Source organism: Stegostoma tigrinum, chromosome 21 (assembly GCF_030684315.1).
Source record: "Stegostoma tigrinum isolate sSteTig4 chromosome 21, sSteTig4.hap1, whole genome shotgun sequence".
Taxonomy (NCBI): Eukaryota; Metazoa; Chordata; class Chondrichthyes; order Orectolobiformes; family Stegostomatidae; genus Stegostoma; species Stegostoma tigrinum.
Window position 1 is genome coordinate 13,923,592 of NC_081374.1, and position 27,645 is coordinate 13,951,236.

At 41.3% G+C, this 27,645-nt stretch overlaps 1 protein-coding gene across 7 annotated transcripts in view; it reads right to left on the reverse strand.

The window, feature by feature from the left end:
• Positions 1 to 6,725: 6,725 nt before the first annotated feature.
• The window catches only part of LOC125462764 (fibroblast growth factor receptor substrate 2-like), an 87,310-nt gene continuing 66,390 nt past the window's right edge, over positions 6,726 to 27,645 (reverse strand). For 5 of the 7 annotated variants that reach the window (XM_048553103.2, XM_048553107.2, XM_048553104.2 and 2 more), the window contains exons 4-8: positions 25,273 to 25,459; positions 23,713 to 23,874; positions 21,178 to 21,344; positions 15,066 to 16,015; positions 6,726 to 13,609 (exon numbers count right to left, since the gene is read on the reverse strand). In XM_048553103.2, coding sequence (XP_048409060.1) covers positions 13,582 to 13,609; positions 15,066 to 16,015; positions 21,178 to 21,344; positions 23,713 to 23,874; positions 25,273 to 25,459 — 1,494 coding nt within the window. In that variant the 3' untranslated portion in view covers positions 6,726 to 13,581. Of the gene's footprint in view, positions 13,610 to 15,061; positions 16,016 to 21,177; positions 21,345 to 23,712; positions 23,875 to 23,997; positions 24,068 to 25,272; positions 25,460 to 27,645 lie in introns of those variants that run through there. The other 2 variants (XM_059653361.1, XM_048553108.2) reach the window with 2 other exon arrangements.

The window sequence follows — 27,645 nt, forward strand, 5'->3', positions numbered from 1 at the left end:
CGATTAATGAATGATTTGCTTCTCACCTTCATTGCTGAAAGTCACGGTATCACAAACTGATAACTAAATTGTTCTACTGTAAGATTTTTATATAAACAAAGTAGCATTAAGGTGTTTAAATAGTCTTTAGCCACAAATATCATGATAAGGTTGAGCAGTACAAGATTAAAGATAAACCAAGAAAGAATGCAACAGTTTGTCTAACACCAGAAATCAGTATGCTCTCAGACTCTTATAATGCATGGTAAATTTAGATTCTGTTTGTATATGTGTACGTGTTGAATTATTTACAGGAATAACATGGATAGTTCCAGTTTATAAATTAAGTGTGTTAAACAGTTTGACAACATCATTGAACAAGTTTTGATTGTAATAAGTCAATATTAAGAAACCTGTTTTTTGATCTTTTCATTTTAAGTCTAAGATAAGGTAAGCATGCAATTGGCCACATCAGGGAACAGATAAAACAAATAGATTTATTTGGAGACTCACAGAGTAATGGTACTGAAGAAAGAGAGTGCACCCTCCCAATTCAGTTACAATAATGTAAGAGCATTCAGAAGAACTTGGATGAATTAATAGCATAAATGGAAATAAACATGTATGACCTGATAGTCAATTCAGAGACATGGTTGTGAAGATACCAAAGCCGGGACCTGCACATTCAAAGGTGAGAGATTGCATCCTCGGGTCTGAATAGAAGTGGCTCAGAGATAATAGATCCAATAGTTGTGAACTTCTTAAATTTCCTAGATTCTCGTAACATCCCAGAGGACTGGAAAACTGCAAATGTTACACTTTAGTTCAAGAAAGGAGGGAGGCAGAAAGGAGGGAGGCAGAAAGGAGGAAGCTAAAAGCCTAGCATCCGTCATGGAGAGAATTTGTAAATCCATTAATAAAGCAGAGATAGCAGGATATTCAGAAAATTATGTCAAATGAAACAAAGTCAACATGGTTTTATGAAAAGGAAATCACATTTAGTTAATTTACAACAGCTTTTAAGAAATTTGAAAGCAAGATAAAAAGGAGAACCAGTAGAAGTAGTAAGAACTGTCGATGCTGGAGTCAGAAATAACACAGCATGGAGCTGGAGGAACACAGCAGGCCAGGCACCATTAGAGGAGCAGGAAAGCTGACATTTTGGATTGGGTCCTTGCTGCAAAAATTTGTGAAGCCATTTCTGAAGAAGCGTCCCGAACTGAAACGTCAGTGATTGGTCTTCGAACTGGCTTTCAGTGTGGTGGGGCTGGGGAGCCAGTCACCACTGAATATTGCCCCCAGATCTTCACTACACTTAGGCCTGGGACAATTATATCTTCAAGGTCAGAAATCACACAACACCAGTTATAGTCCAGCAGGTTTATTTGATAAGTGAGAAACTAACTTGTCAAGGTGTGAAAGGACTTAGGTAAATCGAATGTTTGAGCAATTATTTGGCAGATAGAGTATAATGAGAAAATATGAGCTCCTCCATGTAGGCAGAAAGAACAGGAAAAAGCAAATAAGTGCTGAAACGTTTCAGAACTCTGAATCCCAGACAGATCTGGGTGTGCTAGTGCATAAATCACACGAAATTAGGATTTAGATTGGGAACAAGGAATTAGACTGGGAACATCGTCAGCGTTGGATCAAAAGGTCTGTTTCCATGCTGTCTGACTGTGATAACAAGGCCGGCTCTACAGGCACTGGAGTAAGGACATGGGAGAAGGTGCTTTTTTTGCAGACAGAATGGAGGTGTTCTGCAAAGCATTCACCCAGTCTACACTTTGTTTCCCCAATGTACAGGAGACCACAATGTGAGCAATGAATGTAGTAGGCTAGATTGAGTGAAGTGCAGATAAAGTGCTGCTTCACCTGGAATGTGTATTTGCAGACTTAAGATACTGAGAAGGGAAGAAGTACACGGGCAAGTGGTACACCTTCTGCAGTTATATACTGGTGGCATCCCGTTGGAATTGTTGGAAATGGCAGCCAATAATCCTTTTTATGTGGACACTCGTGCAACGGTAGGTGACAAGGAAGACCCTAATACTGTTGTGGGAAGGAAGAGAGATGGTGAGGGCTGAGGTGCAGGACATAGGGTGGACTCGGCTGAATGCACTGCTATTATGGTGCTGGGGGTTCCTTGGTTGAGGAAGGTGGTCATTTCAGAAGCCCCTTGTCAAAGTTAGCATCATCAGAACAGATGTGATGGAGAAACAGAGAATGGAATAGTCTCTGCTGGAAGAGTGAGAAGATGTGTAGTCAAGTTGGGAGTCAGTTATTGGTGGCCAGCCTATTCACAGAAACAGAAATGTCAAGGAAGGGAAGAGAGGAGTCAGATACGGAACAGGTTAGATTGAGAGCAGGGTGGAAATTGGAAATGAAAGAGATCAGTATTTTTATAGCTATAGGCAAGTGTCAAAGAGCTTTTAGATTATAGATATTTGATGAGTTATTCAGGTCTTGGTCTGATTTTTCAAGTATCAATGAATTCACAATTGTCAACCACCAACCTGTGGTGCATATACGTTAGAATGAATATTAAGATTTCTATCTATTCAATATATAGATTTCAAGTCATACAAAATTTTAAATGGACTTCATTTCTTCTCAGAATTATGACTTTTTTGTACAACCACCTTGGGAGTCTTCTTTCTGTAGGATCTGACTGGTCCTTTAAGCTTCTTAGATAACAAAGAGTGTAGCTGGATGAACACAGCAGGCCCAGCAGCATCTCAGGAGCACAAAAGCTGACATTTCGGGCCTAGACCCTTCATCAGAGAGGATTAGAACATAGAACATAGAACAGTACAGCACAGAACAGGCCCTTCAGCCCACAATGTTGTGCCGACCATTGATCCTCATGTATGCACCCTCAAATTTCTGTGACCATATACATGTCCAGCAGTCTCTTAAATGACCCCAATGACCTTGCTTCCACAACTGCTGCTGGCAACGCATTCCATGCTCTCACAACTCTCTGCGTAAAGAACCTGCCTCTGACATCCCCTCTATACTTTCCACCAACCAGCTTAAAACTATGACCCCTCGTGCTAGCCATTTCTGCCCTGGGAAATAGTCTCTGGCTATCAACTCTATCTATGCCTCTCATTATCTTGTATACCTCAATTAGGTCCCCTCTCCTCCTCCTTTTCTCCAATGAAAAGAGACCGAGCTCAGTCAACCTCTCTTCATAAGATAAGCCCTCCAGTCCAGGCAGCATCCTGGTAAACCTCCTCTGAACCCTCTCCAAAGCATCCACATCTTTCCTATAATAGGGCGCCCAGAACTGGACGCAGTATTCCAAGTGCGGTCTAACCGAAGTTTTATAGAGCTGCAACAAGATCTCACGACTCTTAAACTCAATCCCCCTGTTAATGAAAGCCAAAACACCATATGCTTTCTTAACAACCCTGTCCAACCATGTAATTCCCCTTCATGCAACAGCAACTCGCTCACAATTTATAGCCATTGGGTAAATAATTCCAACAATTTGAGGTGATGGTGTTTTATTTTTCAGTTCACAAAAGTCCGACAGTTGCATTGATGGAAGAAGATGCAAAATTCTGGAATCAAAGTTTTCAGGTGTGGGATCCTCTCCCAGTAAAACACCACCATTAAGCAACCCGACTGGAAAGCAGCAAAGGTAATATCATGTTGGAAATATTTAAATCAAGCTTAACTCAGTACATTGTACTGACTTTATTAAATCAAGCTGCTACTACACTGTCTCTATCAAACATTCCCAGGACAGGGACAGCACAAGGTTAGATAGCAAGTAAAGCTCTCTGTGCAATGTGCCAACCAAACACTTCCTTGACAGGTACATCATGGGTTTTAGATGCAGAATGAAGATCTTTTTTACATTATTCATAGCTGCATATGAGGGAAATGTTGTGTCAACCTTGATCAAGCTTCAAGATTAACTTCCAGCTTTTGTGAGTTGTTACCAGGACTGTCTGCCTAGGGTAAGAGATATACAGGAGGAAGATTAAGACCCAGTTTGGAGACACAATCTGATTCCTGTTTTGAGGCGTTGCAGCGAAATATGGAACAGTTACTGAGAGAGGGTGACGCTCGTAGAATCAGAGTGCAGAAGAGAGCCCATCAAGTCTGCTCTGCCATTCAATCATGGCTGACATGTTTCTCAACCCCATTCTCCTGCCTTCTCTCCGTAACCTTTTATCCCGATTACTAATCAAGAAGCGATCTAGCTCTGTCTTAAATGCACCCAATGACTTGACCAGCACAGCCCTCTGCGGCAATGAGTTCCACAGAGTCACCACCCTCTGGCTGAAGAAACTCCTCCTCATCTCAGTTCTAAAGGGTTGTCCCTTCTCTTCTCTTATCTCCATTCTAAAGGGTAGTCCTTTCTCTCTGAGGCTGTACCCTCAAGTCCTAGTGTCTCCTACTAATGAAAGTATCTTCTCCATGTCCACTCTATCCAAGCCTCTCGGTATTCTGTCATGCTGAGATCCTCCTAACATTCTAAACTCCATCAAGTACAGACCCAGAGTCCTCAACCACTCATGTAACAAGCCCCACATCTTTGATCATTCTTGTAAACCTCCTCTGGACCGTCTGCAAGGACAGCACATCCTTCCTTAGATGCAGGACTCCAAAACTGCATTCAGTATTTCAAATGCAGTCTGACTAGAGCCTTAACAGCCTCAGCAGTATATCCCTGTTTTTGTATTCTAGCCCTCTCAATGTTAATATTTCATCTGCCTTCCTAACTGGGAACTGAACCTACATGGTAACTTTAAGAGAATCCAAAGTCCCGTTGTGATTTCTGCAGCCTTTCCCCATTTAGAAAATAGTCTACTATTCTATTCTTCCAACCAAAATACATAACCTCAGATGTTCCAACATTGTACTTCTGACTGATATTTCTCTGCCCCGTCTTGTCCAAGTCATTCTGCAGCCTCTCCACTTCATCAACACGACCTGTCCCTCCACCTATCTTTGTCATCAGTAAATTTTGCAACATTGCCCTCAGTTCCTATGTCTAAAACCCCTTCAGTCCCAATGTCATGCTACTCAAAAGTCTGTCAGTCCCTCTTCCTGCATTCTGCACTCTCCTTCCCCAAAGCTTCTTTTCAGTTTTTTGGATGCACAGGAAATTGATGCATGAAATAGTTACTTAACAAACTATGACCCCCACACCGATAAAAAAAATTCAACAACTGCCAAGTTGGCAGTTAGCTTTCCTGATTCAGGGATCTGATAATGACATTATAATCCCTCATTTATCTCCAGGAGGCCTTTGACAAGGTGCTATACAGAAGGCTGCTCAGTAAGAGAAGAACCCATGGTATTAGGGGCAAGGTACTGACAAGGGTAGAGGAATGGCTGACTGACAGAAAGCAGAGAGGAGGGATAAAAGGGTCTTTTTCAAGAAGGCAGCTAGTGACTGTTCTGTTCTACAGGAGTCAGTGTTGAGAACACAGCTATTCGCATTATACAGTAATGATGTGGATGAAGGAACCAAAGGCATTGTGTCATCTGCAAACTTAGCAACAAAAACAGGTGGAGGGACAGGGAGACTGCAGGATTGGACAGGCGAAGAGAGTGGGTGAAGTAGCAGCAAATGGAATACAAGTGTCGGAAAGTGTGAAGTTACGCACTTTAGTAAGAAGAATAAAAGCATTTCAAAAATCAGAAAGGCTTTGGAAATCTGAAGCAAAAAGGGACTTGGGAGTCCTACTTCAGGATTCTCTTAAAGTTATAATACAGCTTCAGTTGGCAGTAGGGAATGCAAATGCAAGGTTAGCATTCATTTCAAAAGGGCTAGAATACAAGGGCAGAGATGTACTGCTGAGGCTGTATAATGCTCTGGTCAGCCCGCACTTGGAATATCATGAGCAGTTTTGTCCCCTGAATTGAAGGAAGGGTGTGCTGGCATTGGAGGGGATCCAAAGGAGATTTATAAGAATGATCCCAGAGATTAAAGGCTTGTCACATGAGGAGCAATTGAAGACTCTGGGTCTGTGCTCGATGGAGGATCTGAACGAAACTCTCAGAATACTGATAGGCCTGAATCTAGTGCCGCAAGAGAGGCCTTCTGAATTTAAAAAAAAATGAGCGATTATAGTGCCACTATCAGAATGCCTTGCAGGAGGCAACTCCCTACTGGCACTATTACTAGACTATTAATCCAGAGACCTCCAGGTAACATTTCTGGGGACCTGGGTTCAAATTCCACATTGACAAATGGTGGGATTTGAATTCAATAAAAATCTAGAATTGAGAGGCTTGGGATGATCATGAAATGTTGTCGATTGTTGGAAAAACCCATCTGGTCCACTAATGTCCTTTAGGTAAGGAAACTGCCATCCTTACCTGGTCTGGCCTACGTGACTCCAGACCCACAGCGATGTGGTTGACTCTTAACTGCCATTTAGGCAATAAATGCTGGCCCAGCCAGTAATGCCTACACCCCTTGAATGAATAATAATTCTTGTTTTTTTTGGGGGGGGGGGGGGGCAACAGGTTTGAGACATATACTGACTATTATGGCAGGACGGACAGACTCATGTGCCAAATTGTCTAATTCTGCTCCTCTATCTTGTCGTCATTTCCCAATATACATTACCTCCTAGCAACAGCTGTTGGAAAAATACGCAGGTGGATGCCACTTCCTATCATCCCTTAAGATGAGTGTCAATTGTGCTTTCAAAATTCACTGTCAGGGTCTGGACCTGAACTGTGTCCACAGTGGAGGCAATGAAAGAAACACACAGTCTTTTAGTCCATTTCTTTATTCTATTTGCCATTTTCAAAGGCCAATAAAGTATGATACAGCATTGCTCTTACAACATTTAATCATTATATTTCATACATTTCCATACAGCATATAAACAAAGTATGAAATGGTGCTAGTTTGAACATAACATTTGCAGTACCGTATAATACAATGCATTTATAAACATAACCTGATTTCCATAAAACAGAAACATCCAACTTAATTGTTCATCCCTAATGGGGATCTTTATTAGTGTAGTCACTTTCATAAAGTCATAAATATTTAGAATCAGACTACAATTACTTTGACTGAAATTACAATACAATTATTCTGCTTAAGCGTACCTACAGGTTACCTAAGGAACACTAGGTCATTAACTGCATTTAACCCTTCCTTATCCATAAGGTCACAAACAGTGTTTTTGAGATAGCGATGAAAATGTTAATGATTGTTAAGACAACGATGGTCAATTTAAACGGGTAACTAGTTATTGGGCTTAACCTTTATTAAACAGAGTTAATAGTACCTTTTAATATAAAGCATGTGTAGTTTCCACAATGTTGCCAGAGTGCAGAGGTTATCAGTATTTTGGAAAAGAGATGTGCAAAATCTAGACAGCAATCAAATCCCACTTGACTAAATTATAAATGGTTACAATCCAACCAGATTATTCACTGGTTGATACGAATTTATCAAATCAAGCAGCTCTGAATAGTTTGGACCATGATCCTTTATGAATTCATGAAGTAGGTTTGAACACTTCATGGATCGGAAAGAGTTAAAAACAGCAGAGTGCATAAACTCATGAATATCACAGTTCCGGAAATAAGATAATCACAGAATTTACATATGCAATCACAGTTCCTCGCATGTAAAAAAACAAATTATTGGCAAATGTGAAATTAACTGATTTATTGCAATCTGACTGATCTGATGGTAGAATTGGTAACAGACACAAGCAACTGGAACAACAGGATTAAAACTGGAAATGGGACATAAATTTACATTACAGATTTGCATGAATTTATAACATGCATGCAGAAACTTCGGAAAATAAAATGTCACAAACATCCAGTTTGTTAAAACTAAGACAACAATTAACAAAGCAAGTCTACAAAACCTGGGTGCATGCAATAAAAAAGTTCAAAATGATCAGGTACCCATTTCAGGATGCCAATACAAATAGATCACATTCTTACTTGAAGACAGGACAAAATAAATCTAGTTGCACTGTTCAATGTAAGTTTTCTTCAAAAGGGAGTGTATGGAAAGTTCTCCACCGGGGTTACGTTTTAGTGTTAATGCTGATGGATTGATAAAGTTTAAGAAATGTACTCCCTCTGCACCAAATAAGATATAGTTAAGGAATGCAGCAAATCTGCCCCCTGCATAAAGCAAAAACAATAGTTTGTTTTTCTTTTAGTATAATATATTTTTCAAATAGCTACAGATCAGCTCAGTTAACAGTTCTTTGGGTGCTATGAGTTCTGTGTTCATTTAGAAAATCCTGTGATTACCTTCCTCTGTACCTTGGTAAAGCTCACAGAAGCAAACATATACAGCAGCATCCAAAGATATCTACGTATCTAAGTGCAGTACACAAAATACTTCTACAAAACTGCCAGCAAATCAGCACATGCAGAGAAATGATGGAGTTTAAGACATTTACGAGTATGGCCTGAAACCTGCTCGGAGTATTTATTCATGAAACTTTACACAATAGTTGATGGGGAGATACCCCGCTGAAATTTAAAAGTAACTGTGCAATGAAATTTGCGCAATTGCATTAGTGACTACAGGCATCTAGATGCCACCATCAGGTTAATAGTGGCACTTCAAATCAAAACATATGCAGTCTCTACAAAGTACATTGAAATTACCAGACTTAAATACTTCCATTAAAGTCCCAGCATTTTTTTTTGAAAAACACTTTCAGTGTGTCTTGGTCACCTGTGCTGAAGAATGAAACCACTTTCTACTTTTACAGTTGTGACAACACCAATGATTCAAGGCCAAACAGCAGAGTTTCATCAATGTTTTGGCCCCAACAGCAGATATATAGCCAAATATGGCAGCATTTAAGAATCTTGATTCCACCAAAATTTCTTACTAACTTAGTGATAAGGCACTTCCTTCTCACCTCTATTATTTTACAGATTTAGTCAGGCAAAACCTTACATTCCAAACATTTTTGTAATATTTGAATCTTGGCATTAGTAGCATCTGACTTCTAATATGCCCACCGTCGCAAACACAAAATGAAAACACTAATATTTAGAAAACAGACACCTGCTACCAGCCAATCTATATGGCAACTTAGGCACTTGAGCTGTAAAAGAATCTTCAGTGCTAATCTGTAAACACAACTGTAATCAGCAGTCTCCGTAACTGATCAGAGGTCAAAATTCTTCCTTTTAACAAAACAAATGGGCACGGGAGATGGAGTGGCCTTTTAAATGATTTCGTAAGGAGTGATAAGCTTGAAACTTAAATTAAAAACACATTACACGTTTTGCTGACTCAAGCTGCAGAGGAAACATCACAGCCAGTATTTTAAGGCTAACATTGTGCAACTTGGAGCTTTAATTGCTATAGATCTGGCCAAGCCAGGTATAACAAAGACATGCAATGGTACCTGGCTTTCATCCTTTAGTTTTAACACCCATCGTCTGATGTTAACTGAATGGTTTTGAATTACAAGACAGCTGGTGGAAAACCCCAAATAAAAATCCAGACTGGACAATAATCTCTAATAACAACTGCTAGTGATTTAGAGTGCTGTAAGTGATCTGTAGTTTAAGCAGTATAACAATGGACACCGTCTCAGTGTCAACTAGCATTTGACCTCTGACCTCCATACCTGACAGCTGTTTAGAATAATTTGTGGCTGCAGGGCAGATCAGGGCAGTACTCTCTCACCCCTAGACATCTAGTTTCAAACCCCACAAATTTAAGGCCATAAATTAAAAGAAAACAAAAAAAATTTGTCTGGTCTTCATTCAGTTTCCAGTTGGAATCTTGTGCTCAAAATCAACACTAATCTGGTACAGAAGAAATTTTCATCTAAGACAAACCAAGAAAGGCTGCTACAGAACTCAAATTGTTGTCGTTCAGGACTTAAAAGCTATGCTTATCTTCAAATCTGTTTTGAGCTATGCCCGATCCAGGAGTGAAATGGAAAAAGTGAGTTTCATTCTTTAGCCCTGGTAAACCTCACCCTGATGAGTACACGTACATACATACAGAAGATAATACTGTGAAGCCATTTATTTGGCAAATGAAGTTCAAAAGTTGTGCACAGAACTGGAGTAGATCAAATTCAGTGCAAAGGACAAAATCCCTCACAGCCATGGTGAACAATACAGACAATCCTGAAATGAACATACAAATAACAAAGGCCACGTATACTTGTTGAATGGAAGTCAACTTAATCTGCTCAGAAACTAAAAATTGCCAACTACACCCAACATCAGAAAATATAAATGCAATTTAGCAACTCCTAGTTTTCAAAATGTGTCAACAAACATTTCAAAGCTGCAATATATTCTCATTAATACTTGCTAAACGATTACATGAAAAAACTTAAACATATACAATGTATGACTGGATGACTGAAATGTCAAGCCCCATTATAATACAATATTGTTTACACTATTCTCAAATTGAAGGGCAGAATTAATTGTAAACTAAACTATTGTGATACTTCAGTTCCATCTAGTGGTATGCTGGGGTAGTGACTAATTTGAAATTCCAGTTTTGCTCCTGTCAGTTTTCCCATTTAAAAGATTCTGATTTAAAAGATATTCATTAATCAGATGAGATTTGACAGTGAATATGATAGTTCACTTTGGGAGACAAAGGATAACCAAGTCCAACCTTGTCCTCAGGCATCCTCGTATGCACATCAGAAGCAGGAGTCACTGGGTTGCAACGTTTACTCACAGCAGCCACTTTTAACTTACATCTTCCCTTAAACCCAGAAGCACAGAGGACAATTACCCCAACTGAATGAGTTGACAGAGCTGATAACCAGAGATTCACTGCATTACTTCACTTAGGTCACGTGATGGGCTCAGCACACACTCCATTTTGCTTTCTACATCTCTACTCTGGAATTATTTTATGATTCCCAAGCATTTCTTCTCAGAAATAAAAGATATGTAGAATATCTTTTAACTGTTGAACAGCAAATGGCATTATGTGAGCATAGCTATGAAGTACTTTGACTTTCTTCACGCTGCTTAAAAAAGCTTCATTTATTTGCACAGCCACCCACATTTAGGGATGTAAGAACACCATGTGGAAAGTCAACTCTCAGCCCAAATCTCAGTCACATTCTACAGTTTCTACATGTGCCACACTAGTTCCTGTGCCAAAGAAAGGCATCAATTTCAGGTGAAAATATGATTGCATAATGGAAAGAAGTTGAGTAACACTTTCTTCTAAATTCCTCTTGATAAGTAAAGCCTTTTTATTATAGAATATCCATAAAACAAGAACAAGTTAAAATACTGCACCATCTATATCTAATCATCATGGTAGCTGTAAATTCAAAGTGGGAGGGTTCTTGTGGTGCAGTGGTAGTGTCCCTTTCTCTCAGCCAACTTCAAGTACCACCTGCTCCAGAGGTGAAAATATCTAAACTCAAAACAGGGGTAGGCAACATCGTTGTTAATGAAATTAAGCAAAGCCTTTTCAATCTGAACAACAACTGCAATTAACTCCAGGAATGTCACATGAATTAATAAAATTCAACAATATCACAGTGGCCAACTTTGCAATGAGTTTTAAAACAAAAATGTTTAAACTTTAAATACAGTTAAAAGACGTGATTTAAAACTGACAGATGGGGGATATTTAAACATCAAATCAAAACACTTATTGTCACTAAGTGTTATTTTCAGTTTAAAACTGACATTTTGAGGATGCAATGATGCCCTTCATTCTTTTTCATTGCTATCTTACACACATCAACTTGCTCCCAGTAAATTTGAAACATGGAAAATATATCACAGCTTTGAAAGTTGTATTGAGAAAGTCAAGCAAAACACAAATGTCAGGCTATGCAGTGCCGGAAGTTAGTACAATATTTGCATTCCCACATCCCTCAGCAGAAATGCTTATGGCCAAACACGCTCATACTCATTGTTGGATTAAAATGTGAAATACAAGCTGAAGGAAGAATTATGGTGTTTTTGTTAAACTACAGCCAAAGTACAACATACAAATAAGTCACTAATTTTAAAGTTCCAACAATCAAAAGGAACCAGCAAGTCTCAGTGTAAACAAAGGCACCAGACAGACCGGATTTTGTTAAACACTACATCATCTTATCTCATGATTGGAGGGTTGGCACTTTTTTGGCACATTTATTAATGTTTTATCACCCTGAAAATGTCAAGATTTAATTACAGAATAAGAAATAAGAGTTAAGGATGTTCAATAAAAATTACAGAAATTCAGTTCAATGAATTTTCACTGTTTGATGGAAGATTTATTCAAGCAACCTGTATATGGGAACAGTACATACTTTCAAATATAGAGTGCTCCCACACACAACTCCTTATGTAAATGGTAGGAAAAGGACTAAATGTTTGGGATATTTTCCTTTCTGATTTAGAGGTGGCATACTGGAAACTGGAGAAAATTGAAATCTTGTTGCACATATCAGTATTAATTCTAATGTAGAAATCACTGCTACATAATCATTGGCTCACCTCAAATTTCAAATTACAGCTTGGACCACTAATTCTTATCTGAAGAAACAGGTTTAAATACTCCCTAGGTTGCAACATTTTTATACAACATCAACTGCCTTTCAAGTCAAATTTACTCGCCAATTCTTTTTTGCTGCTTTTCCATTTCTCTCACCTTTTCTTTCATCCCCACAAGTCATTGAAGTGAGCAGACAAGAGCTCATTCACCACAATCCTGCCTATTATGTGAAAATGATCGAGTGTACGCATGCAACAAAGCATTCCACCTTGAATAAGGAGGACATCTGAGCCAGAAATGTCACTTCGCCTGAAATCAATGTATACACCCTTTCTCCAGGTGCCATGAGACTACAGTTAAGAGCGACGTTGCTGGCTTTTCACCCCCTCCCAAACCAACTGCTCTCACCACAGAAATCAGACAATTCAACCAGGTTGAACTGTTAACTTTCCACTAGATTCAGATCAGTTACTCACAAGATAAACATAGAGGCATTTATGGAGCACAAATTATTACATTTGTGCAAGGGCGACTTTATGAACATGAGCAGTTGTAAAAAGTGGAAATTTAAGAATCTTGACCAGTTGAAATGATTTTGATTCTTTTGTTGATAAATAAAGCAAAAGCATTTCCAATGAGTAGGCCCCCTTTGAAATTTGTAGCAAACATCCTTACCCCTTTGACAGCTGTTTCTCTGAGCAAACGTGTAGCTTTTACATCTTTCACTATTCAATACTCAGTAAAACAATGTTGACTGATGCATAGCAATGACTGTCACTAAACAGCTTCCCAACATCTGGATCAAAGAGACAGTATCTGTTTTCATGGATTTATACAAGAAATATTTCAAAAAAGCATTAAGGCCATATCAAAAAAAAATCCATTTCTTAAAGCAAATTTTCTTTTGAAAATAGCAGCCCACCAAGCTTCATATCATTAACAAAGGATCACTGCAGGAATGTAGTAACAAGTTAGTCATTGTGAAATGCCTGTGTACTTAGGACCTTTTGAACAGAGACCATCTCTTTAAAAAAAGGCAAAGTTTTACTCAAAGTAGAAAATGTGGACGATAATGTACCATATTTGACACTTCAGAAGTAGAACATTTTCTATGAATTCATTTTAATGGCAAATTATGGCTAGCAGTGGGTCCCAACAAATGAAGAGCTGAAATAAAACATAGAAGAAAGGTTAAAAGCATCAACACCGGTCTGATTATTCCAGTAAAGTAACACCTGACTTGCTAAAATTGTATTTAGCTGCGGTTTCTCCTACAAAATCTCATATTGCACAACACTATGGATCATAAAAGAACATGTCAATTACCCAAAGAAAAGGAAAAAAAAAATCACTAGAGGTGTTTCCTCTGATGTTTTAAACACCATAAAAAGACAAAACACAGATACAAACACAAAAACAAATACAAATACTTTGATATAGTTTTGCAAAAGAAAGGAAGAATTGGGACTTCCCATTCCTGTCAAATAAACCTTCTCAGAAAAAATTTTAGCTGTTAACACTTCCTTTCACAGGCTACGTGAAAACGGCCAGTTTAAGTAAAGTAATTATGGAGCCTGAATCTGAGGATAAATGACTGCCTCCAAGAAAGGGGTCGAAAATAAAGAGGGTAAGCAATGCTGCCACACTCATACTAAATGCCTCCCAACTTAGTGGATTATCATTTCTTACCCAACTTTAATACAATTATTTATCAACTTCAAAGATATTCACATTTTAAATTCCAAAGTAATCAGTTTTCAAGATAAAACCTCTCCTGAGCATCTGTCTGATTATAACAATTAAATAAATAACTTTGGGTTCATCTCATAGCTCAATGGGTAAATTCATCCCATTGCTTGTCACTAAGCCTAAAAAGTGGAAATGAACACTGAGAATGCAAATCAACACAGGGCAACCACAAACTCAAGAAAGGACCCTCCACACGGAAACCTACAAGGATACAGTTCCATGGCTGTACAGTGGGGTCCCTACCCAAAAGTTAAAACCTTGACCAAGGAAACCATAGAAATAGCGGGTGCTTGGTAAAATGTAGCAATTCTTTTAAATGCCACATATTGTAATACCAATCACTTGCTTGGCACTAACACTTCTACAGACTAGTATCTTCATTATTTTATTACGCTCTGTTACAACAGATCTATTGGACATGGATCAATGTTATCTGCCTGGGAGGTCTACATGACTGTGCTGAAACTCTGCAACCCTACTATTCTCTTTACAATAGCTTGGTATCCCATTGGACATTTCCAAAATGTTTTATTTCATATTCCATTATTTTAAGAAAAAGGATAGAAAGCAGCCAGTTGCTAACTTAATCCTTTACTTTTGTGAATCAGCTAACCTGGGCAGGGGAAATTGTGGGGGCATTGCAGCTAAAAATCAACATGAGTTTCCACCACTGAGTGTTCTTATCAGAAATTTGGCAGAGATGAGCAAAAAAGTTCAGCTATACTGCAAATCGTTGTAAAATACTTGCTCCGAATCATGCAGGAAGCACGTCAACTTACTGTACAGCAACAACTCTAACAATGGACTAGTATCACAACTTGAACAGAAAGCTGTAAATAATAATATTCAAAGAACAAAATTTGCTAAGGCTTACAATGGCAGATCTGTACTGTTGTGCCTCGTCTTCCTTGATGTCCCATCATCCCTTGGTAGTGCTTTTTGCAAACTGGACATAGCAGCTGTCTTTTTAATGTCTATCACAGCGTAAAACTCAGTCCTACGTGTCGGCGTTGGCGGAACAGGAGTGCTGGGCATTTTTGGAGTTTGGGGGTTATCCGAGTCACTCCCACCCTCCAGATCCACCTGGATGTAATTTAACTGTCTTTGTTCGGGGCACGGACGCTTAAAGTCAAAGCTGAAGACGTTGGGGGTGCAATCCCGCCTCCGGGTAAAGTCTACTTTATGTAAACCAGGTTGAATAGTTACGTTCTCAGTATTGACATAATTCCGCAGTGGGTCAAGATTGCTATGGTATCCATTTTGTGGAGGGGTTCCAGGGTCACTCCAGTCCTCTTCTTCCCGCCTCTGTGTCTGGCTTTCCCACACAGGAGGTAAAGAGGGCAGATTTTCATAGTTTAGCATGGCTGTCTTCCTAGGTGCACAGTTGTTAAGATTCTGGCCATCACTGCCCACCTTGAGCCGTCCTCGTCGTAACCCTGTGCTAGCAGACACAAGTAAACCATTGATATTCTCATAAGTCATCTTATTGTTGGACCCACATGCCATGCTGTGTTCATTACCATCGTGGACATTATCTCGGTCCATAAAACTCAAGCCACTGCCACCATGTTCTACGTGATCTTTCTGTCTCTCTATTCTTTCACGCTCCATTATTCGTTTCTGAACTGGTGTTGGTCCTAGCACAAACTTGACCTCTCCCGGCTGCAGGAGAACTTGAGGAGCTCTGTCCTCCGTTGCAGGGCAGTGATTTGCATGGCTTCGCATCATTTCAGAGACAGATGACCGTGCCTCTGTCAGACCATGAACACAAGGTCTTTTCTTCCGCTCCTCATCAACATTGGATGTATTCACATATGTATGAATCTGTTGGAAGAGGGACCACAAAACACTGCTGAATACTATTACAGGTGTTCAGTATTTGTAAGCATTACCAAATTTAGTCAGAAGTGAACACAGATCAAGATAACAAAGTGTGAAGCTGGATGAACACAGCAGGACAAGCAGCATCTCAGGAGAACAAAAGCTGACGTTTCAGGCCGAGACCCTTCATCAGAGAGGGGGATGGGTACAAGATTCTGAAATAAATAGGGAGAGAGGGGGAGGCGGACCGAAGATGGATACTGGAAAAGATAGGTGGAAAGGAACGTATAGGTGGGGAGGGGATAGAACAGTCTGGAGAGGACGGACAGGTCAAGGAGGCGGGATGAGGTTAGTAGGTGGGAAATGGAAGTGCAGCTTAAGGTGGGAGGAGGGGATAGGTGAGAGGAAGAACAGTTTGGGGAGGCGGGGATGAGCTGGGCTGGTTTTGGGATGCAGTGGGGGGGGAAGGGGAGATTTTGAAGCTTGTGAAGTCCACATTGATAACATTGGGCTGCAGGGTTCCCAAGCGAAATATCAGTTGCTGTTCCAGCAACCTTCGGGCGGCATCACTGTGGCACTGCAGGAGGCCCATGATGGGCATGTCGTCTAAGGAATGGGAGGGGGAGTTAAAATGGTTCGTGACTGGGAGGTGCAGTTGTTTATTGAGAACCGAGAGGAGGTGTTCTGCAAAGCGGTCCCCAAGCCTCCGCTTGGTTTCCCCAACGTAGAGGAAGCCACACACCGGGTACAGTGGATACAGTAGACCACATTGGCAGATGTGCAGGTGAACATCTGCTTAATATGGAAAATCATCTTGGGGCCTGGGATGGGGGTGAGGGAGGAGGTGTGGGGGCAAGTGTAGCACTTCCTGCGGTTGCAGGGGAAGGTGCCGGGTGTGCTGGGGTTGGAGGGGAGTATGGAGCGGACAAGGGATTCACGGAGAGAGTGGTCTCTCCGGAAGGCAGACAAGGGTGGGGATGGAAAAATGTCTTGGGTGGTGGGGTCAGATAGTAGATGGCAGAAGTGTCGAAGGATGATGCATTGTATCCGGAGGTTGGTGGGGTGGTATGTGAGGACAAGGGGGATTCTCTTAGGGCTGTTATTGCGGGAGCAGGATGTGAGGGATGTGTTGTGGGAAATGCAGGAGACACGGTCAAGGGAGTTCTCGACCACTGCGGGAGTGGGGACGTTGCAGTCCTTGAAGAACATGGACATCTGCGATGTGCAGGAGTGGAATGCCTCATCGTGGGAGCAGATGTGGTGGAGGCGAAGGAATTGGGAATAGGGGATGGAATTTTTGCAGGAGGGTGGATGGGAGGAGATGGGAGTCGGTGGGCTTGAAATGGACATCAGTTTCTAGCTGGTTACCTGAGATGGAGACAGAGAGGTCCAGGAAGGAGAGAGATGGCCCAGGTGAACTTGAGGTTGGGATGGAAGGTGTTGGTGAAGTGGATGAACTGTTTGAGCTCCTCTTGGGAGCAAGAGGCGGCGCCAATGTCGTCATCAATGTACCGGAGGAAGAGGTGGGGTTTGGGGCCTGTGTAGGTGCGGAAGAGGGACTGTTCCACGTAACCTACGAAGAGGCAGACATAGCTTGCGTCCATGCGAGTACCCATGGCCACCCACTTTGTCTGTAGGAAGTGGGAGGAATCGAAAGAGAAGTTGTTGAGGGTGCGGACAAGTTTTGCTAGGCGGTTGAGGGTGTCGGTAGAGGGAAACTGGTCAGGCCTGCATGATAGGAAGAAGTGGAGGGCCTTGAGGCCATCTGCATGAGGAATGCAGGTGTTTCGGGACTGGACGTCCACGGTGAAAATGAGATTTTGGCGGCCAGGGAATTGCAAGTTCTGGAGGAGGTGGAGGGCATGGGTGGTGTCACTGATGTAGGTGGGGAGTTCCTGGACCAAGGGGGAGAAAATAGAGTCCAGATAGGTGGAGATGAGTTTGGTGGGGCAGGAGCAGGCAAAAACAATAGGTCAGCCAGGGCAGGCGGGTTTGTGGTTTTTGGGAAGGAGATAAAAACGGGCCGTGCGGGGTTGGAGGCTGTGGGTGGGAGGTGACCTGAGGTGATGAGGTCATGGATGGTATTGGAGATGATGGTTTGGTGCTTGGGGGTGGGGTCATGATCGAGGGGGCGGTAGGAGTTGGTGTCGGAGAGTTGGCGTTTGGCCTCGGCGATGTAGAGGTCAGTGCGCCATACTACCACTGCGCCACCCTTGTCTGCGGGTTTGATGGTGAGGTTGGGGTTGCAGCGGAGGGAGCGGAGGGCTGCACGTTCTGCGGGGGGAAGGTTGGAGTGGGTGAGACGGGTGGAGAGGTTGAGGTGGTTGATGTCTCGGCGGCAGTGGGAGATGAAGAGGTTGAAGGCGGGTAAGAGGCCTGCGGGTGGTGTCCAGGAGGAGGACTTGTGTTGGAGGCGGGAGACGGGGTCAGTGGAGGGAGGGTTAGGCTCCCGGTTAAAGAAGTAAGCGTGGAGGCGAAGGCGGCAGAAAAACTGCTCTCTGTCCAAACGTGGCTGGTATTCGTTGATGTGTGGGTGGAGAGGGACAAAGCCGAGCCCCTTGCTGAGGACAGACCATTCGTCCTCAGTCAGGGGGAGGTCTGGGGGGTTAGTGAAGATTCGGCAGGGCATCTTTGTAGGTTACGTGGAACAGTCCCTCTTCCGCACCTACGGTGGCCCCAAACCCCACCTCTTCCTCCGTTACATTGATGACAACATCGGCGCCGCCTCTTGCTCCCAAGAGGAGCTCAAACAGTTCAACCACTTCACCAACACCTTCCATCCCAACCTCAAGTTCACCTGGGCCATCTCCAACACATCCCTCACCTTCCTGGACCTCTCTGTCTCCATCTCAGGTAACCAGCTAGAAACTGATGTCCATTTCAAGCCCACCGACTCCCACAGCTACCTAGAATACACCTCCTCCCACCCACCCTCCTGCAAAAATTCCATCCCCTATTCCCAATTCCTTCGCCTCCACCACATCTGCTCCCACGATGAGGCATTCCACTCCCGCATATCCCAGATGTCCACATTCTTCAAGGACCGCAATGTCTCTCCCCCACCCCCCCCACCGCAGTGGTCGAGAACGCCCTTGACCGCGTCTCCCGCATTTCCCGCAAAACATCCCTGACACCCCGCCCCCGCAATAACAGCCCTAAGAGAATCCCCCTAGTCCTCACACACCACCCCACCAACCTCCAGATACAACGCATCATCCTCCGACACTTCTGCCATCTACTATCTGACCCCACCACCCAAGACATTTTTCCATCCCCACCCTTGTCTGCCTTCCGGAGAGACCACTCTCTCCGTGACTCCTTTGTTCGCTCCACACTCCCCTCCAGCCCCACCACACCCGGCACCTTCCCCTGCAACCGCAGGAAGTGCTACACTTGCCCCCACACCTCCTCCCTCACCCCCATCCCAGGCCCCAAGATGACGTTCCATATTAAGCAGACGTTCACCTGCACATCTGCCAATGTGGTATACTGTATCCACTGTACCCGGTGTGTGGCTTCCTCTACATTGGGGAACCAAGTGGAGATTTGGGGACCGCTTTGCAGAACACCTCCGCTCGGTTCGCAATAAACAACTGCACCTCCCAGTCACGAATCATTTTAACTCCCCCTCCCATTCCTTCGACGACATGCCCATCTTGGGCCTCCTGCAGTGCCACAATGGTGCCCACCGAAGGTTGCAGGGACAGCAACTCATATGCCGCTTGGGAACCCTGTAGCCCAATGGTATCAATGTGGACTTCACAAGCTTCAAAATCTCCCCTTCCCCCACTGCATCCCAAAACCAGCCCAGCTCGTCCCCTCCCCCCACTGCATCCCAAAACCAGCCCAGCTCGTCCCCACCTGCCTAACCTGTTCTTCCTCTCCCTATCCCCTCCTCCCACCCCAAGTCACACCTCCATTTCCCACCTACTAATCTCATCCCGCCTCCTTGACCTGTCCCTCCTCCCCGGACTGACCTATCCCCTCCCCACCTATCTTCTCCTCTATCCATCTTCGGTCCACCTCCCCCTCTCTCCCTATTTATTTCAGAATCCTCTCCTCATCCCCCTCTCTGATGAAGGGTCTAGGCCCGAAACGTCAGCTTTTGTGCTCCTGAGATGCTGCTTGCCCTGCTGTGTTCATCCAGCTTCACGCTTTGTTATCTTGGATTCTCCAGCATCTGCAGTTCCTATTATCTCTGAACATAGATCAAACCATTTTACAATTAACGATGTGAATAAAATCATTTGAAATTTCGAAATATTACTTCTGAGAACGATTGTATGAGTTCACCTGAAAAGACTCTCAGCGCACATAGCTACAGTATCGTCTATTAACAATTGAATATTATGATATTCCTTAAGTTTATAGAACTGTTTTTAAAAAATCAATAATTTCCCAGAATAAACAGTCTGCCTCATGTCCTAAAAATCAATTATTATGCTGTGAATTCAGTTTGAGCAGTGTAAAGAAAAAGTAATAACATAGTAAAAGAATTCTATTGCTTTCTATCGTGTACAATTTGATTAGGTTAGTACCATAAAGTATAGCTTAGTATTTAATCTTTCCAACAAAAAAACTATTATATTCCTTAAAACTTCTAAAATTAAGTACTCACTGATAAAGCAGGTAGTTTAACAATGAAATTATGTTTCTGAATCAAATAATATTTCAGAATTTTAATGCTAAGCAATTTTGTTAATTTTATATAAATCTATTCTGATGACAAGACAATGGCCCAGGAAAATATTACTTGCAATGCTAACCACTTTATTATTTCTATGAATTATGTGCAGTATCCTGGGGTTAAAATAATTGCCAGAATGTAGCAATCTTAATTTAAATTAAGAAAATGTCAGCATGAGAACTTTACAGGTTTAATACTAAGCTGCTCCAGAAGTTACTGCTGCAGTAGAATTAAGTGCTAAATTCTGATCACTTCTCCAAGGAAATCAGTCCTAACTTCTCGTAATAGCAAAGTTTCTCATGCCTGCAACCATTCTTGCAAACCTCTTCTGCACTTGGTCCATTGCTTTCACATCTTTTCCGAAGTATGGCACCCAAAACTGTACACAATACTCCAGCTGAAGTCAAATTAGTACCTTGTACATGGTGGAACTTTCAAGATATGAATTAAGATGGGTCATAATTAGATGTGCTCGTACCTGATCATCACCACCTACGATTAAAGGATGTGTAGAATCTTCGCCCACTGAGGAGAGACGTGTGCTTCCTATAGAGGGATGCCTAGTTGATGGGTGAGAGGAGCCATCACCCATTTGTGGATAACAAGGGAATCCATTTGAAAGTCCGGGCATAGCAAATCCAGGAGCTGAAAGAATTATTTCCACTCAGTTTTAGTTTATCAAGTTAAATTGCACATTCACATTGGCAAACTATTACAAATTACCATCTTTAGTTCCATATTTATTCATTTACCATCAACTATTTCACATTCATGGAAAGACCATTGGACCTTTCCAAGAAATTCAACAGGAATGTCCTTTTCAGCTTATACCAAGTTACACGAGCATCAATTCAACAGGTATATATGAAATATGATAAACACAAAACAGTTTCTACAGCGAAACAAAGGCCATGTAATTAAATTGTGTGCGCTACAGACAGCTAAAGACAGAATCTCTTCTGTTCTTACCCTCCTTTTCTGCCACTTCTTCCTTTTACATTCATCCTTGTGATCAACTGAAGTTATTTACAAACTTAAGTCAAGCTTTTGTTATTCCACTGACTACAATGTTTCCGTACTTGCTCGTTTGCTTGATTACTCCCTCAGACCATCCATGATGTCCTTGTGCGCAAAAGACTTAGTCTCACTCACCCAAATCAGCCCAACTGGTATGGTTCCCACCACTGTTCCCATAAGGGACTGGCACATTAATCTATCTAGTGCATAAAACAGTTTAGCCAGTTACCAAAACACATTGAGATAAGTTGGCCCCACAGTTTCCTTTGCTAAACGATTCACTACAGCTGGATTGCAAATGTAACTGCCAGGTAATTTTCGCTAACACCAAATTTCACCATAAGTACATTATCTCTTCCCTACCCTTCCAGCCTCAAGTCCAATGACTGCAACAAGTTTGTGGACTTTGTCATCAGATGCACATGCTACTTGCCCTCTCATGTCCCCAGTGTGAACTAAGCTACATCTCCTTCTGGACCCCTCTCTCTCCCATAAGCCTAACTTGTGATTTTCTTCAATTTCCCTCTCATCGTCCCTTCAGGCCCCTTTAAATTCATAGTTCACAGAATGTGCTTCCTCGTCCTTTGATCTGTTCTCACTAAACTGCTGACTACCAACATCCCTTCCCAGCCCTCACACTACCTGAAACTGCAAACAAATTCCCTCTTCTTGTATACTGGAACTACCCTCCCTGACATGTAAAAACTGAAGTTGTTACTCTGCTTTGCTTTGTTGTTACAAACTAATAGCCTCACTTAGCCTCACTTCTAATTTCCCAAATTCTTAAATATTGCATATCTCCTAATTCACTATACACCATTTGCACAGATCTCTAAGATACCACTCTCAACAAATTTGTAATCTGTCACAAGCACAAAAATAAAATGACCGATAAAGGTATCACAAATGACAGCCACACACAAATGTAGTGCCTTGAATCACTTCCTTTTCCATCTGCAGCCTTCCAGACAGTTTACCTCACTGTTCTCATCCAAATGTCTTCTTTTATCGAGGTCTATGAGACTTATGCTTGGTTACATGCTTAACATTATAACTATTGCTAAAGAATCAACAAAAATTGTTTTTTTTTAATTTCTACATCCCCACCATTATAACAGAGCATCTATACTTGTGGGCTTCTCTTTTTCCTGTCGACTATGTGGCCCTTTGCAAAGTTATCCAGACACAGGATAAGTTTCTACTTATACGCTTAGTTTTTGCTCAACCATCATTGTTTAATGTCACTCAGCCCTGCAACACTAACATGTGCTCCTGGTCTTTCTGGAATCGGATTTTAATTTCTCCACAATTGATGGCTGACTTGGCTCTAGCTTCTGGAATTTCTTCATGAGTTTCTGCGTCATTCCTCCTTAAACCATCCCTCTTTGACCAGGCTTTGACTATCTATCTCAGTTTCTTATGTGGCTAATGTTACATTTTGCATTATAGAAGTGTTCTTACGAAGCATCCTGGGAACTTTTATTACAAGAAAGACACTACATAATTAAAAGGTGGTGCTGCTGTTGCTTCAGTCTTGTCATAACGCTCATTCAACATCCTCAATTTCCATACTCCATAAAATTCAACTTTTTCAACACCCTTCTAACTTGGTGTTTTTTTCCATTCCTATGCCTCATCACCAGTAAACATGCCTTTAGCCATTTAGGCCTCAAGTTCCAAATTTTGTTCACTTAATCTTCCACTGCTCAATGTCTTTCTCCTCCCTTAAAGCCCTCCTGAAAAATCACCCTTTCTCAATAACTCTTCTTTGGTTTTGTACTCAGTACAAAGGCAACTGCTAAAGCACCTGGGGACATTTGTTATTCATTAAAAGTAATGCATCAGTGCAATTTGTTGTTGGAGTTTGTTATGACAAAGGTAACACAACATTAGGGTTATCATAGGGAACATAATATATTTATCCACAACAACTAATTCAATAACTTTTTTGTTTTAAATCTAGCAACCAAGTAAGCACTTTCCTCAGATCACTCACTGGTTGGCGTCTGAGGTGTCCTTGGGAGATCAAGTTCTGTTGGATGAGTGTTTCTTGATATCATTATGGGCTCCTCAACTACATTAATACTATTACACTGCATGATCTCCTGGAGAAGGTTAAAGATCTCCTCAGCACGTGCACACTTGAAGGCAAAAATACCTGCCAAAAAAGTAACACAGTCAGTTACTGCATAAAGACACGTTCAAAAGAAAAACAGAAAACTGATTGTATTGTTTTGATGTTTTTCTCCACGGCAGCCAGGACTATTTGCTGGTTCACTACCTGCAATCAGCCAGTGTTTTTTGTCAAGTTATTCCAATTTCATGCACTGTAAAACTCAGTTACTCATAACCTGCAAAAAAAAAAGATTGAAAATAGCTGTATGCAAACCGTTAGGTACTACTAACAAAACAGATCAACAATCTTTGTACTCCCAGTATGATCGTCTTGCATTTTCCTGTCGCAACCTAAATCAGGGCTTCACGTTTTCCAGCAGTTACGTGTAGCAAGCAGTAGGTGGTGCACAGAAGCCATTCATTTAAAATACTATTGGGCTTTCAAAATCAAATCCTATTGGGAGTGAAATCTGTTTTAATATCTTTGACTAAACAAACAAACAGCTCAAATACGTAGGGGTCTTTCCACAATGTAACAATGTGTTCTATTAAATATTGTCTTGAACTCAGGGCATGTACACAACACAGTAGTTACAACATGTCAGGAGGCTATTCAGTCTATTGCATCCATGATGGCTCTCAACAGAAGCACAGCTCATCTCACTCATCTTTTGGCTGTGTAGCCTGAATCAATAATAACACTCAACTCTCGTCGCCTCCTACCCAACTTCCTCTTCTGTTCCTTTCTCCCACCTATTCACATCCAGGTTTCCTGAATGTATCCATTTAATTAGCAAGTTGAGTTTGTATATAAGTGTGATCAATCATCATCTCCTGAACTTTGTTCCAGCAATCAGAGAAAAGTCTCAACTTTTCTTGGACTAACCAAGAGTTCCCCCGTGCCCCCCCCTCCCCGACCCACCTCCATGCAACACACACCAACTCACGTGGGGTGGAAGACTTCATTATTTACTGGATGGAGTTGGTTAGGTCGACCCAATCAGCTATCTTCATTTGCTGTTTTTTACTGTTAATTTTTCTGCCTGAATTGTTGAAAGGTGCTAAACTCCTTTTGGAAGTCAAAGCTAACTGAAGAAGAAATTTGGATCCTGCACTAAACTGAAGTGAGTTTAGATACAGTAGATTACATATTGTTCACCAGTGACCCAAAACATTCATTTCTCTAGAAATTCCTTTAAACAAAGGAAGTGAAATCTTGAATTCCCATATTCGGTTATACTGAAGATCAGTAACCCAACAGACTGAAATAAGTCTAATTTAGATTTTGCTACAGTGGACTCCGATTTTAACTGAAGGTTTACAATAGCGTTCTGCCCTTCCAAAAGTGTGTTTTTTTGAGAGATCTGTTTAGTACATTCAAGAAGAACAAAGAGCTTCTGTAATGCTAATGGATTGTTCCATTGACAAATCAAAAATTTACCTTGCCCAGTCTGACATCTTCTCCCACTCTCAAATGAGAAGAGGTTGGAGTCATACCCATAACGTCGCAGACAGAGATATGGCCATCTCACAGCATCTCGTTTTCTGGTGTGCAAAATTAGCTCAGAGTTGGTCAGTTCCATGATCCCAGAACCCAGCTCATTACCATCATCATCTACGTTTGTCACCTGCGGAACAGTGTCATTTTCAAGGCACGCGGTAAATTGTGGTGTACGTTATAATCTACCTTTTCTACAACTGTAGTTAGCATTCATACGTATATTTACGATAACTATATTTACCTTTGCACCACTGTCATTGTTCCCATGTTCTATGTCAGAGAAGGCATTCAAATGCTTGCCCAGCATCAAGCTGCACAGGAGTTCAAAACTGTCACAGCTAAACAAATTGAAAACTAAAGCCGTTCCACAAACTCTCAAACTGTGCAGTGTCACCCAGGAACCCAACATCTTTGTTCAAGTAAAATGCAACAATGCACAACCTTGATGTCTTCCTCAATTACAAGTTAAGTTTCCAGACTACAGAGTGCAGGAATTTTCTTCACGTTGACATCAAAAATGCAGCTCAATCAATAATGCAAGCAACAATTTAGCTCTGTACTCTTGCCTCACAATTAAAACAAAAATCACTTTAAATTTGAAGATAATCTGCAATTCACAGTTAGGTGCACGCATCAAGAGATTCATAATAATAAGTAGCATCTCTCTGGAAAGCTAAACCAAGATGCTGTGTGGCCTGCTGTGTTCATCCAGCTCCACACTTTATGTCTCTCCAAGATACTATCTGCTTGTCAGAGAAATTTAACCAGGTTTGTTAAGAGCAGAGAAGTTCTTCAGTTTCAATGGGAATGATAGATTTTGGAATGTCCTCAGGGTACAAAAGGAAACAAAAAGGTACAAACACAAAACTTTTGTTGCCCCCATATTAAATATTTCAAACATCTCCTTTGCAAGACTCCCAAGCTCCAGTCTTTACAAAATCCAACTCTTTCATTATTCCACTGTCATTCCTGCTGTTGCATAAATGTTTGCTGCCCTTGTTGAGCTCCAGGTTTCCAAAGCCATAGTACAACAATTTTAAAATATGGTTTGTCTTTACATTTAGTCTATGGCTTTGCGCCTCTCCACAATAATGCCTATGTCCGTTCTAGCACCCTCTAATCATACAGCTTGACCATTAGCAGCACTTCATCCATCTTACTGGCACACTCTGGAATTTATGTACCTAAAACTCCCTGAAAGTCTGAAAACAAATTTTCACCACATTTAGAGGCCGGTTCTAACTTCCCTGCTCATCTTTTTTTCTAAATGCAAAGCAGTTTGGGATATTATTCCAAATGACAAACATTGCCCTCGAGTTTGCAGTCGGCAAGAAAAAGAGAACTCAATCCTAAAAAGAAAAGACTGTAAAATCTAATGACTGGTTCATCTTTCCCAAGATTTATTTAATTCTGGCTCAATGGGTGACCTCTGGTATATAGAGAAAGTCTTTTATATCCAGCAACAAGAGGCAACATCAAAAACTGACAGACAGCAAATCAGGAAGAATAAAAACATTGTCGCTCCTGCAATTTTTAAGAGTGAAATAAAAATTAATACACAAACTAAAATACTGTTAACAAACTTTGAAAATAGATGGACATCACCATATTGGAGATATTTGACACTCCTTGAATAAAATTAAACTTTTCAGATTCAGAGGGGTGAATCAACGGTAGTTATAACTCAGAAAACTGCCTAATGACCAGTGAAGCCTCATTCAACAAGACACAACTCAGTTAAGGATTTTCACAGCAGGACTAACAGCATAAGTGGATATCCAAGTCACTGTAGGTGAATTCTATATTTCCACCTGCGGGGACTTCAACAGGTATATTTTCTCTGGAATTTACATGGTTAAAGGGTGATCTGATTGAAGTCTTCAAGAAAATAACAGGAAGGGCGGTAGATAAAAAGGACCTACTCCCACTCGTTGGTAATTCTAGAACTCGGGGGCATAGTCTGAGAATTAAGGTCAGACCATTCAGGACAGATGTTAGGAAGCACTCTTACAGACAAAGGGTTGTAGATATTTGGAAATGTCTTCCAAAAATGGCAATGGGTCAGTTGTTATTTTTAAATCTGACATCATTTTGTTAAGCAATGTATTAAGGGATATGGGTCAAAGGTAGGCATATGGAGTTAAACCACTGATCAGCCATGATCTTTCTGAATGGCAGAGCAGCCTCAAGGGTCAGAATGGTCTGCTCTTGTTTCTATGTTCCTCACATCACATCGTGAGGAGAAACAGGCAAATCATTAACAGCAGTTTTTACATTTTCACATTTAATTATGGACATCCAAAAGACCAAAGT